Below are 14,591 nucleotides of genomic sequence, written 5' to 3'. Positions count from 1 at the left end.
GGTCAAATTGACTAATATCAACCAAAAATGGGCATGGTATTTGTTGGTGATAAGTGGGTTGAGGAGCCAGCCTACTCTGACCTATGCCAGGGACCCATGCTAATGGTGGGAGGAGTCTGTGTGTCCCTACTGGCCGGTTTGTGTCCACCATGAATCCCAGCAGCCCAGAGTCAATAATCTACTGGCCAGCCAGTGTCCAGTTGCCCAGCTTGTTGAGTGAATGCTAGATGTTAAACCATTCAACCAGCCAGACATGAACTAAGGATTGCTTCACTCAATATAGAGTCACTGATAGTACATAGCTTGGAAGTGGATGACATGGTAGTAAAGTGGAAGCTGGACATCCTCTGTATTCAGTAGGCAAAATGGTAGGGCAGTGCAGCAAAGTTACTTGGCTTGGATTCCAGAGTCTACTACTCAAGAGATGTACAGACTAAAAATGGTGTGGGAATGCTAGTGAGGGTGAGACTTTAGAAGACAGTAAAGGATGTCATCAGAATTAGTGACAGACTCATGGCTTAAACAGTGTAAGGATAGGGCAGTATTCATAATCTCAGTCTATGGCCCACAGTAAGGTTGTGATAGCATTGAACAGAGTGAATTCAGGCAGCAGTTGCAGGACCTGCTAGATAAATCAGAACATCATGAGTTGATGTTGACTATAGAGTACCTGAATGCTCATATCAAGGCAAATAGAACAGGATATGAGGACTGCCTGGATCCATATGGGTGGGGCAACAGGAATAGAGAAGGGGAGGCAATTCTAGACTTCTGTCTGGCAAACGTTTTGATAATGGCCAACACATGGTTCAACAAGGAAGAAAGTCACAAGAGTACATACAAGAATCATTAACATGCAGCTCAGGTAGACTTCCTCCTAGTAAGGAAAGGGCAATGGAGTAGAATCAACGATAGCAAATTCACTCCCCCATGAAATTCTTGGCCCACAGCATAAACCCCGGGTTGCCACAGTGAGTTGCAAGTAGTGGTCAGAGAAGGCTCTAAGGTCAACAGAGACTAACCTGAAGACTTGGAAGTGAACCAGAGAGAAAGCACAAGTGTTCAAGGAAATACACAAGGCTCTATCACCTCAGTAAGAAGAGGAAGTAGGTGGAATTGAAGAAGAAGATGAAGAAGAAGAACAGTACCTAAAAACAGAATGTGTGCTGTTTTGAACAGATATATGGACAACCCAGTTATGGAGATAAGGTACAAAAGGAAATCTGGTGGTGGAATGGGGAAGTCCAGAAAGTCATCGAAAGAAAGAAAGAAGGAGTGCAGAAAAAGTGTGAAGCTAAGCTTATCCCTAGACCAGCTCTACTCTAGCTGTCATATCACTCTCTCACAGTCTCTCATACCATTTCAGTTCTTCTGCCTTTAAAAACATCCACCAATCAACTTGTCAACAATGTACCTACAGCTTGTACCACCTGTAATAGTGACTTGCTCTCTTTTATAAAGAATTTACATATCAGTATGTAACGGTAGCTTCTCTCTTCTAGAAAGATTGTGTTTTTCTTTTAAAAAAGTGAACTCTGTACTCAGAATGTACTCATAACTTGCATATACTAGAAAAATATATAACCTTGTTTTACAGAGTTTGTATTTATCTGTATTTAATCAAGACTTTGTAGATCAATCTGTAAATAACTGGAGCTTTTCTCCCCAAGCCTCCATTGAACATGGGTTCTTTATGACTCAGTTAGGCTTTCTCGGTAAAGAAATGCCAAATAAATAAATAAATAAATAAATAAATAAATACATAAATAAATAAAAAAGATGGACTAGGCTAAGAAGGCACATGGGAGGCTAAGAGAGCATTAGCAACAGAAAGAGACTAACACAAAAGTAGCAATGGGAAAGAACAAGGCTGAAAAGTGACTCAGCAGATAGCACAAAGAAACTCTATTAGGTTACAAGGCAAAGAAAGAAAGATAAAGAAAATAGTCATCAGATATCCTTCACACAGGATGCCAGCAGCAGCCTGTTTATGAACCCTCAGGATATCAAAGGCACATGGAAGGAGTACATCTAATAGTTTCAAAATGAAGACAACACCATAAAGCTGTACTACCCTGACACCGCCTACAATGAAAGAAGAGGAGCCTACCCTGGAAGAAATAAGAACAGCTCTAGCAAACATGAAGTCAAGAAAAGCAGCAGGCTCTGATAAGGTTGTGGCAGACATAATCAAAATGTTGGGTGAGTTAGGTGAGAAATAGCCCCAGTCTGGAAATAAATGCATATGGCTGGAAAATAAACAAATGATGCAATGACTGGAAAATAAGCAAAACTTTTATTACTGAAGATGTAGCTTTGGTGATTAGCCTTTGTGTATGAACATCGATGAGAAGCTTAAGAATATTTGTGATGAATACCTGCTTTTGTTCAACAACTCTTGACACTCCTTCAGCGTCACCCAGGATTTATTTAACTTGAGCTTGGCTTACACTGGCTGTGGGAGATTTTACATAAATCTGACACCTTGGCTGAGATGGACATAAATATCCATGTTCAATTAATGGAACTGATACTGCATCACGATTTATTCTTTTTTGAATGGGAATATTACTATAGGATATCTGGGGTGCCAACAGGAGCTGTCTGTGATATGATATTTTCCAATTTAGTTATGTTGTACTGGGAAAAACATTTCTTGCTCAAATTGAAATATGCTGTACATTGGACTTACTAGGCACACATTTTAGATGACATTTGTATATTCTAGATAAGCAACACAAATGGTTTATTGCAATTTTTAAATTTTTGGAGTCAGCAGCTGAATTTTTAAGATTCAAGCATCACTATTCAGACAAGCACATTCTCCATTGAGACATGACTATTTCCAAAGATAATGTTAGGTTTCATTCCAACATCTACAGAAAGCCAGCCTTTTTCATGTCCTATTTGCACTTTGACAGTTGCCTTCTGTTTCATTAAAAAAGAAGTTTGGTCACGGGCCACATGGTTAGGTTGGCACAGATGGTTTTGAATGACACAATCTCGATTAGTGAAAAGATTAAGTTAAAAGACATGTTTAAGCAAAGGGTATACCCAGTAGATCTTATTGATGGGATTTACTCTGAAATTATGTCAAATAGAGCAGAGAAAAAAATATCTCCCTTTATTTGAAATGGAGTCCAGTACTTTAAACACAGTAGGTAAGAGGTCTAATGAGTTTACCAAGGCCATGATGCTCTGTTGTAGTTCTGACAGCTCTGACATTAGACAAACCATTGCTTTCCTCACAATGAAACTTTTTTTGGGTCCCTTGGTAACAAACTGTGTTTTGTTTAAAATTGGGGGAAAAATTTCAAGGGCTTACTTAAGGTAAAAAAAGTGTTACATCTAATAGGAGCAAATGCATAACGAACAAGTGTGGGGCATGCTCGTCTTGTGCTTCCATTTTTGATGGGGACATCATGACCATTGCTGAGCATCCTCTTATTAGATCTAGTGACTATTATAACTGTGGGACTGGAGAGGTCATATACATAACTCTTTGCAAAACCTGTAAACCATTTTACATTGGGAAAACTGAAAGATCCCCGAAGAAAAGAATCTATGAGCATGTGTATGACACAAAGAATAACAATTTAAAACGTGATCTAAGTAAGAACAAGGGTCTCTGCACTAATTTGAGCAATTTGTCTTTATGGTGCTTAAAAAAGTAGAAAGAAATCCAAGGGATCAATTAAAGAGACCTTGAAATACAGGAAACTACTTTGGCAACTAAAATTAGCAACAGATAATACCCCTGGAATTAATAACAGCATTTCACTAATTTCTGTTCTAAAATTAGGGACAGCAGAACTTTCTTCTTCTTCTTTCGGCTTTTCCTGGTTAGGGGTCGCCACAGTGGATCACCTGTCCACTCATGATTGGCAGTGGAGTTTTACAGTGTTGAGTTGCCAGCCCGGCGCCCAACCTTCCACAGAAGGCACACACATGCACACACTCACACCTAGGGACAATTTAGAGTGTCCAATCTTATTTTTATACAACTATTTAACGTATTATGTTTAGTTTTTACTGCCTTTGTTTGTAAAAAGTTGTTGCATTTTGCATAAGTTTAATTTTATTTTCATTTGTACTCCCTATGGCACTTTAATTCTACTGTGTGTCAGTTGTTATGGTGATTGTCAACTAAATTTCTGTTTGATCATGTAATTTGTTAACACCATTATATAATGAATGACTCACTTGGTAAATTTTAGTTCTGAAGAAGCTTGGTTATAAAAGGACAATAGTGCTGAGGTTGTGAATAAAACAAATGTTCTTACAGTTCAAGTTTTTGAGTTTGATCTTTTGCAGTGTTTTTCTAGTTTTATATGAAGTTTTTGTTGCATTTGCCTTGTGTTTTTTACAGTGAACAGCAGCAGCAGTTCATGACAATTCACTGAGTGATCACAACAGGTATAAGTCATGGCTTTGACACTAATACACCTGTCATGAGCTTTCACTTGATGAAATAATTACTTGCCACCTTCTCAGCTAGTCAACACTCCTGTAATGATGAAAAACACAAAACGAAAACTTGTTGATGAACCTGGAGATGACAATCTTAGTTTTTATGGCCTGAATCTATAATTGTGAAGGTTCCAACTTAAGACAGACCAGACACTTGATTATGCTACCCATATATAGTCCCTTATTCTCTAGCATTCAGTCAGTCTCCACACACACATACACACACAGACACACACATACACACACACACACACACACACACAGACACACACATACACACACACACACACACACACACACACACACACACACACACACACACACACACACACACACACACACGCACACACACACACACACACACACACACACACACACACACACACACACACACACACTCACAAAAACACATGCAGCAGCGCATATGTACTCACTCAAATATGTCATATATACCTAACAACACTTTGGATGATTTGCAATTCATCTACAGCATATCTTTGGGATGAAAAGAAAAGTATCGTGTCCACAAAGAAGGTGAAACATGGCGAGCAGACAGACAGATTGAAGGCATGAGTAAGATATTTAGAAATTGAAGTGGATGCAAAGTTTTAACAATCCTATCAGCAAGCAGAATTGTCATGCAACTGATTCCAAGACTGTCTTTTGTTAGACATGCAGCATCACTATCTGCTTTTAAGTGCCTTATAAATGATTGGATTTGTACAATAAAATATTATTACAATAAAATAGAGGCTGCAATTCCAGATGGTGTCTGGACCTAAATGCATCAGATTCAGGAAGGGTGACTGGCTATTCCTACTCATCTGCTGTCATTTTTGTTCCACAGAAGTAACATTTTGTACTTCTTTATCTAAAAGACAAGGAGGAAACTGCTGCTGGTGATGGTGATACTTACTTCATTGTGCTTAACTGGATCCCACCAGAACCCTCACAGTTCAAGTGGTTTAGAAATTTGGATTTAGTGATTTTTATTTACTGAATATATTAGACAGGGGAATGAGAACACCCAACAAGTCCCTATTTTAAGAAATCCAAGAAAACTGTGGTGCATAATACTGATTAATATATGTACATATAAAATGAGATACATATTTATAAAAACACGGCCAACTTAGTTGCAGTTCTAACACAGAGCTTAATATTTAGGTAAGAATTAGACATTTTTGAGATCAGTACACACGCAGGTTGCACATTGCAGTATTTGTGCAAGAATTAAAATAAATGTCTCCTTTCCTCCTTTTTCTTTCTCTTATTTCTTTTCTTAAATTGATTTTCCCATGTGAAATTAGTAGATTTAACAAGCCGCTCCCTGCACAGGTTGTACATCTTTTCATTGGATGAAAAGACTAATGATAGGAGTCTAAGATTTATGAAGAACAGGTAAAGGCAGAGGCATACTTTAATGGAACAGCTTGATTATGTTGCAGCTATGAAGCATATTTTAACAGACATTGACAATTTATTTTATTTATTTATTTTTATTTTACATTTGTTAACCAGGTTAGTCTGGCTGAGCTTTTGGCTCATTTTCAGCAGAGAACCGGGGAGAAAAGCTCCTCGGGACTAGAAAACAATTTATTAAATTTTAGTAACATAGTAGTAACAATCAGCTATAGGATCTTACAAGCATAGACCTGGAGAGAAAAAAAGCTCCTCAGGCAATTCAATTATACAGAGTATTAACAATTGGCAGACAAGTATGTGAGTTGTTACAAACAAGGTTTTAAACAATTAGCAATAGAAAATGTGACTAGTTACAATATTATTTAAGCTGCTTAGAGCAAAATGAATTAATAGTTAGGCAGATGCTTATTTAAAGTGGGTAGGATCTAGTTGTATAGGAGTTTGGAAACAAGAAAGGGAAGTAAGAACGGCTAGTAGGAGATGTAGGGGAGGTAGAGTATAGGAGACAGACTAGACAGGTAGGTTGTTTTGAGACTGTAAGAATTAAGAGTGATTGGAGACAGAGGAAGGGAAGAGGTAGAAGAGGCAGGGGAATAGTGTTAGAGATACATTAAGAGTGAGGTAGTGAAATAGGTGAAAGGATGGTGGTTTCAGGGTGGTTGGCTACAGTGGCAAGACCACTTTGTTTTTAGGTATTTCCTTGTGGCTAATTTGAAACTTTTGCTATGCTGGAGGGATTTTATTTCCAAGGGGAGTTGGTTCCAGGACGTAGCTGGGTTATAGTTATAGAGAAGGCAGCCTATTTTGGTTTTGGGTTTGTAGATGTCTAATAATTCTTGATTTGAGCTGCATAGCATCCTAGCAGGGGAATATTTGGATATGACAGTGGGGAGGCTAGGGCAGAATGAGGGTAGATAGAGGATAGAGTGGATGATTTGTAGTTGGTATAGTTGGAGCAGCTGAGGGAATTCTAGCCAGTCTAGTTGCTGTAGTGCTATGCAGTTGTGTGACTTGTAGGTTTGGTTAGCTGCAAATCTGGCAATCTTATTATAGGTAGTTTCAAGCTTGGAAATAAGTGTAGAATTTAGGTTTGTGAATATGTGGCAGCTGTACAGGAGTGTTGGGAGTAGTAAAGCCTGGGAGAGAGTTATTCAGGCAGTGTTAGTTAAGCATTTCTTGCTACAGAAAAAGTGTCCAAGTTTCTGATGAGTTCTTTTTACCGAGTTAGTAATATGGAGATCAAACTTAAGCTGGTCACCTATTGTAACACCTAGCAATTTAGTACTAGATTCAGCTGAGATGATAGTGTTGTTGCAGGATAAGATGGTAAATGTACTTTTGAGTGTGGTGATGCTTTTAGGGAGGAAGAGTAAGAGCTTAGTTTTTTTGGATTAAGTATTAGTTTGTAATCACTAAGCTAAGTCTCAATGGTGTGGAAGGATGCCTGGGTAGTTGAGTGGAGGTCAGTTGGGTTGTCAGCAATGGTTATAACTGTTGAGTCATCAGCATACTGCACAAGAGATGACTGGGGGACAAGAGGAGTAGAGCAAGTTAGTGAAAATATTAAAGAGTATTGGTCCAAGTATGTACCCTTGGGGGACTCCCATTTGTACACTGAGAGGGGAGGATAGTGCAGAGAGCCATTTAACTGACTGCTGGCGAGTAGAGAGATAGCTGGAGAACCACCAGATAGTAGGGGGAGAGAAATGTAAGTTAGTGAGTTTATGTAGAAGGAGTGGGTGGGAGACAGTGTGAAAGGCTTTAGAAAGTTCAAGGAATAGACATGAGACAAGTTTATTGTTATCACGAGTTAGGGAGACTATGTTGATGAATGATATGAGTGCAGTAGTTGTACTATGCTTGGGATGGAAACCCATGCTGTGTGGGTGTGAGAAAGTTTTCCTGGTGAAGGTAATGCATTACCTGCTTGTGAATGCATTTCTCTAGGATTTTTGAGAGTGGAGAGAGTTGGATATGTTTGAGGAGTTGCCCCCTTTGTGAATGGGTAGAGTAAAGAAATTCTTCCATACAGTGAGGACATAGGATTAAGAAATGGATTGGTTGATTAAGATGGATACAGGATAGGCAAAAGGTTCAGAGGCAATCTGCAGGAAGTAAGAGGGTAGCTTGTCACCAGATGGGGAGCAAGGTTTAAGTTTAGAGAGTAATGACTTTACATAGTTGATACTGCTTTTAGAGAGAAGGAGTTAGGAGGGTTTGGAAGAGGTATGCAGTTTGTGGGGGTGCTAGTGTTGTTTCTGGGGGGGATTTATTATGGAGGTTATTGAGTTTATAAAATGATTGTTAAATTTGTTGGCTATGTTTTCAGGTGTAGCACTGGGACATGGGTTAGGAGAGGAAGGGTTTCCTGGATGTAGACTCTGTTTAATAGAGTTCCAGAATTTCTTTGGGTCTGATTTAAGAGTAGAGGGAGGATTGGCATAGAAGTTTATTTTGTCATAATGGATGATTTTTTTTATTTTATTTCTGAGTTCTTTATATTTCTGAAGAAGAGAAGGGGTCCTAGTTTTAGTCCACATTTTCCAAATCCTATCCTGGTCTTTCATGAGGGTTCTGGTAGATTTTTATTAGATTTGATTCTAATTGTGCGAAGAGGAGCAAGGGAGTTAAGAATGTTTAGGAATGTAGTGTTGAAGGAGTGGACAGCTTAATCTAAAGGAAGAGTGGTAAGGTAAGACCAGTTAACATAGTATCAATAAATATAATTAATAATCTCCATGCCAAAATAAATATTTTTAAGGATTTGCATTTAGAAGATGCTATCATGTTAGAAGCATTTGAATTGTTGTCTCTCTTATATCTTTAAATGCTTGTTATTTTTGAATCACTAAAATGCACAAGAAAGGTATTTACCTGTTTAGATCTATTGTTTCAGCACTGGGTTCCTAAATGAAAAAAATGAGTATGCTGGAATACAGAAAGCTAAAGAATACTATTGTCAACACTGTTTTTTACAGATAAGATTCTTGGCATTTCTCAATAGGCTCCTTGAAGTTTCCAAGGCCCAATGACTGGACAATTTTATGTTTTACACTTCTATTTCACAGGATATCTGTACTGAATGCATGAGGGAATACATTTGCTCATACACTAACCTCCCCAATTTACACGTGCATCTTTTATGTTCACTCACTGAACAAGTTTTCTAGAATAAATTATTTTTTTGGGACAATACATTTTACAAACAGGTTTTAGGTATTACTATGTTCCATTTTGGTCCCAATTTATCAACATTTTGTCTTAGTAAATTGGAAGGAGATTTTTTTAAATGTTTGTGAGTCATTTAAAAATGTACTTTTTTGTGAAGTATATCAATATTTTTTTTCTTTGGAGAAGCATTATTGATACCTTTGAAAAATGTGTTTGTCAGTTGAAGTGCAAATGTTCTTCCATTCACTTACATTGCAGTTGATTTAAAAGTTTTTTTTTTCTTTGATATTGAAATCAGTTATGATAAAACCACTCATTCATTTTCATTAATACTTTTAGAAAGCTACTCTTACAATTATTTGCACTTTTATATTTCTCACCCAAATTGGGCATGTCCTACTTTGTTTAATAAATGCATTGCTCTCATTATATGTCATTATATCATAGAAATGTTCATACTGATATTCAGTCTTGTCCACATAAAGGGCAGTAATGATGTAAACTCTGCAAGGTGAACAAGCCCTCTGGTCTCGCACATATGATGACCCCCTTGATATATATTCTCTTACTAAAATTTGGGACTATGACACATGGTTCCTTCATGCATGTAACTGCACTGTATACAGTGAACATACTTAAACATGCTTTTTACTTTGGAGGTGGATTCATTGCTAACTTGCTGAACAAAATGATAATATTAGTGTTCTTTTTAAAGCAAAATTAGGAGAGAATCTCGGTTACGATTTCAAATCCTTATCATGTGAAAATAAATTCCAGTATTTTAATGCTATTTTTAGATCCTTAGTACTAGGTGAATAAGACAAAACCACCAATCTATGAAAAACCATCAAACTCACCAAGCTTTCTGATTCTTAAATTACTGGATCCAATTCAGGCAATAAGAATGGATTTGTACAAAACGTTTATAATTTGCTGTACTTCTGCAGCTATGTTATCTAACATCTGCTGGGCATAACACTTTCCAGAGAAATGATCCTTCAAATTATCTAGTACATTAAGGAATCTGTCATTATCTGATGTCAAAAATGACAAAGATCTCATTAACAGCTTATTTTAATTTCCTGGAATTGAACACACTGAACTGTCAGACCATTGTTATCCCTAGCAGCCGATGTAAAGCACTAGCTAAGGCACTCTCCTACACACATATTCACCCACATTCTAACACCCATGCACACACACACACACACACACACACGCACATATATATATATATATATATATATATATATATATATGAGACAGACACACACACACACACACACACACACACACACACACACACACACACACACACACACACACACACACACACACACACACACACACACACACTCGTTCATGTACTCTTATTCATGTCCCTACAGTCCCTCACACACATGTCCACAGATACACAAACATGCACATACACTAACACCCCACCATCTCCAATAGCTTAACTGGACTTACTTGCACCATAAATACTTCCATACAAATGAATGGGTGACTGATATATTTTGACAGCATTCACTTTTTCCTCATAGAATAAAAGTTTACTTGGCTGTGTGACTCTCTGAATCTCTTGGCAGAATAAATCAGAAGATGTGGAGATTTCTGAGGGTACAACATATGGCTAATTCACATTAGCCATTCCTTCAGACTGCTGCATTAGTTTACAACTTTGTTCACATGACTGTTCTCATTATTGAGGCCCCCATGAGTGGAAACCATTTCCAGCAGAGTGCAATGTAACCCAGAGAGGCTTAGTGTGCTTTAGAAACCTTCAGAGATAAGGCTTCCTCATCATACTAAGCCTTTCTGAATCACAGGGAGTAGTCTGTTGACAGATACACATATATAACAGAAGCAAGGCACATTTAAATGCTGGATAAAGTTGTAATCCTGAAGTTAAATTTGAACTTCATGTTAGACTGGATTAGCTGACATCCTTAAGCAGCATTTACATTTATAGTTATAGTTGCATTTCATTTGAGAGCTTCTTTTGAAAATATTCTACTTTGCAACATTGAAATCATATAATAAAAAATGTTTTTAAGTCCTCCACATGTTCATTTGTCTTTGACAACGTGACAACCAAATACTCTGAAAGGAACTAAAATCATACTTACACATATTCAGCTGTCGGACAAAGCTTGCCATATTGTTGTGCTTAAAATATTTTGGAAGAACCTCCTTGGCAAAGCGGCTCTGATCAAAAACATGGAAACTTGTTCCACTCTGAAAAATAACATAACATAATTTTATATTGAACAAAGCAGGAAAATATTTCAGCACTGAACCTGTTAGGTAATACAAGGGACCTTAATCACAGAGTAATTTATCTACAACTACCCTAAAGAGCATCTCTTAGTACAACTGTGTCATTGACCTGAAATAAGTCAAAGCTGAAGGCTGGTTTAAACCTTTTTGCATTTGTGGCATAAAGGATGGAATACCTTCCCTTTTGAAGTCAGATTGATGACCAATAGCCATAGTTTCATTTTCAGAACTGAACTGCAGCTTAATATGTCACTTTAACTAGAAAACCTAATCAGTTCTGTCTGCCTGCTATAAAACTACCTGAACGTTATTGAAATGGAGTATGAATTCCTCCAATTAACCAGCATTATACTATTCAGAATCAGCCAATCAGCAATTCTTGAGGGGTGAGTACCAGCTACTGAATAAACTGAATAGTGATCCTTAGACAATAAAAACGGTGGAATATGTTTTCCATATTATCACTAATGATAAGAGAGGATGGTCATGTACCACTGCAGTCTCAACATAAAGAGATTTAACACATCCAATTCAGTAAAATGTCAAAGGAAAGCAGATCTGTGCATCATTTGGTATTGCTTCTCTTAGTTTAGCATAATCCCAATAAGCGCCATTGACTGGGTAACTGTGACTTCAATGTAAGAGTTAAAAGTAGAAGTTAAAACACTAAAAAACAGAAGCAGTGAGTACTTCTCAGTTCCTTCCCTTACTAGCAACAGCTGTATAAAAATGGGCCAACCCCATAGAGGAACACAGGGGAATGAAGATGTTAAGGAACAAGTTTTGGGATGGTAACAAGAGTTTCCCTTCCCTAATATCACTCACACATTACTCAAGTAAGAGGCCTGTGCCCCTTTCTGTGTGTTTTTATATCATGCTACCCTGAATACATTTCCTTCTGTTGCATATTACTCCTTGACTAATGTTTTTCCATCCATTGTACATATCACCATGCCAACACTGACTTAGCACCTCCTTTATTAATAAAATACCAGAGAATATTATCTTTCTGGAATGGGTAAAAGCATGTAAATCACTCATAAGAATGTATATTGGTGTATATAAGCTGAATTATTTGTATAGTTAAATACTGTGATGGCTGAGATGTATTGTTATATGCTGTGATGTCTACGTCTCTACATGAACCTACATCTTCACTCTGTATTGTACTAAGATATTGTAATATGTTTGTAATATGCTGAAGAAAATCATGGTCTGTAATGTGTGGCTTTTCTCCCCAGGCCTCCACTGAAAATGGTCTCTTTTGACCCAAGTGGACTGTTCTGGTAAACAAATGTCAAACAAAATAAACAAACAAATAAAAAAATAAATATTCTGTATAGTTGTTAGCATCTTTCTTCAGTGTCTGCGCCAAATGGAAATGATTTTTATATCTGGAATCCCACCTCCTGTACTAACATCAACTTTTTTCCATTTGGATCTATACCCTTCTGATTGTGAATTATGAGTATCAACTGGGTGGCCTTAAAATAACCTTTCAAGTGTAGCATTTTTAGTTCACTTTGTTCCAAGGGAAGACTTGGTTTATTATTTTTGACACTTGCCTTTTCCTCTCCCATATAAGATCCTTCAATTCCTTATTGATTGTTGCCATATTTTTATATTGGTTAATAAAAATATGTCTATCCCATATATAATACTGTGGGGGGATCTAAAAACATCTGTGCTGGTTGTATTTTGTTATCTACGATGAGTGGTTTTGTATGTCATCTGTCATCATGACGATAATTATTTCCTTGGAAAAAACACAAGGTAGGCGATCTGTGATGTTTTGTTACTGAATCACTGTTTTGAAAATATGAAGTTTATAGCTATCCCTTTTGTAGAAGGGGGCTGCCCCCTCACAACACCACTGCAAATGCATGCACTTCTTAGCCAACAATCTCTGTATGGGATACAGGTACATATTTATGTCAGAACTTGTACAGTATGCATTAGACAGTCACCTATCCATGACCTGCTTTACCACATCTGATGTACAGGTGAAGCACTTGCACAACATAATCCAATTAATTTCAATGGGCTACTCTTGTGCACAGAGTTTCTACATTGGCACACATTACCAATGTAAAACTCTAACTGCTGTTTGCCATAAAGCAAGCCCATTTCCAGTTTGAGCTTGGACATAGGAATAAGTCATCAATAGTCCACATGGCTTGAAAATTCCTGGAGCCCTATTTTTTAATCAGGTGCCTCACAATCACTTGGGCTAGAAACTGCCAAAATGGAAAAGCCTGTTGAAACCCCAGAATTTGTAGATGTAATTAGTCATAGAGAGGAATGTGCTTAACAACTCATGCCTTTATTTATATTTGCTGCCATCTACGCATATACATACTTACAGTGAGGAAACAAACCTCTCAACCCCCAACAGCAAGAAATCTGGACAAAGCTAAAAATAAGGGGGGGGGGGGCAAAGGCCTAAAATAAGGCACGCTTTTAAAATATTGCTTTTATAAACTTACAAAGTTGCTAGAATAACCGGTTTCATGTTGGCATGCATTTTCTGAAGGATTTAAAGCCTGAAACTGAAATGTGTGTCATTATTTAGTGACTTCACTCCTCAATAATTTGCCAGACAATCACACATTTTATGAGTTATAGGCCAAAAATATGAGGTTTAAATCTGGACATTCTGCTAAAATCAGGATATCTGAGAGGAATGTGAGGAAGGCAAAGAAAGCTCTGAGTATGATGCAGGACAGACTGTTTATAAAAGTTTACATATGGCCTGAAAACAAGGATTGGAATGCTAGAATTTAGAAAAATGGCTTTAGGAAATGCTGATAGTGATGCATAATATAACAACATAAAACAGAGACTATTCACTATTGTCAAAAGATTTTAATACTCTTAACATATACTGGAAGAATCACGCAGATAAAAATAAGCAAAAAGGTTTATTTTACATGCATGGAGACATGCTACAAAGTACATGGTATGTCAAAAACAACTTATTTTAGCTTATTTCTTTGCACGCAATGCAGTTTCACATTTTAACCCTTACTATACATGATACAAAGATATTGAACACAAAGATTCTTACTACAACTATACACTATCATGCACCCTAATAATCCATTCAAATGCACTGACAGTCATTTTTTGGCTAGTTCTTTAATAACTGTTTAATCACGTAGACCACACTAAGCATATTATTCCTTGAATTCTCAAATGTTGTACTGGAAATTATTTCCTGATATGAAAACAGCTTAACAAGGGCA

At 37.2% G+C, this 14,591-nt stretch overlaps 1 protein-coding gene across 1 annotated transcript in view; it reads right to left on the bottom strand.

Moving 5' to 3' along the window:
- HSF4 (heat shock transcription factor 4) overlaps window positions 1-14,591 on the bottom strand; it is a 247,470-nt gene that overhangs the window by 179,810 nt on the left and 53,069 nt on the right. The window contains exon 2 of the mRNA XM_044079550.1: window positions 11,196-11,304. Coding sequence (XP_043935485.1) covers window positions 11,196-11,304 — 109 coding nt within the window. The remainder of the gene's footprint in view (window positions 1-11,195; window positions 11,305-14,591) is intronic.

The sequence above is a fragment of the Protopterus annectens genome, chromosome 8.part0 (genome assembly GCF_019279795.1).
Source record: "Protopterus annectens isolate FY-2018-M chromosome 8.part0, PAN1.0, whole genome shotgun sequence".
Classification (NCBI taxonomy): Eukaryota; Metazoa; Chordata; order Ceratodontiformes; family Protopteridae; genus Protopterus; species Protopterus annectens.
The sequence above is the reverse complement of the archived record's forward strand: the minus strand, read 5'-3'. Positions and strand labels throughout refer to the sequence as shown.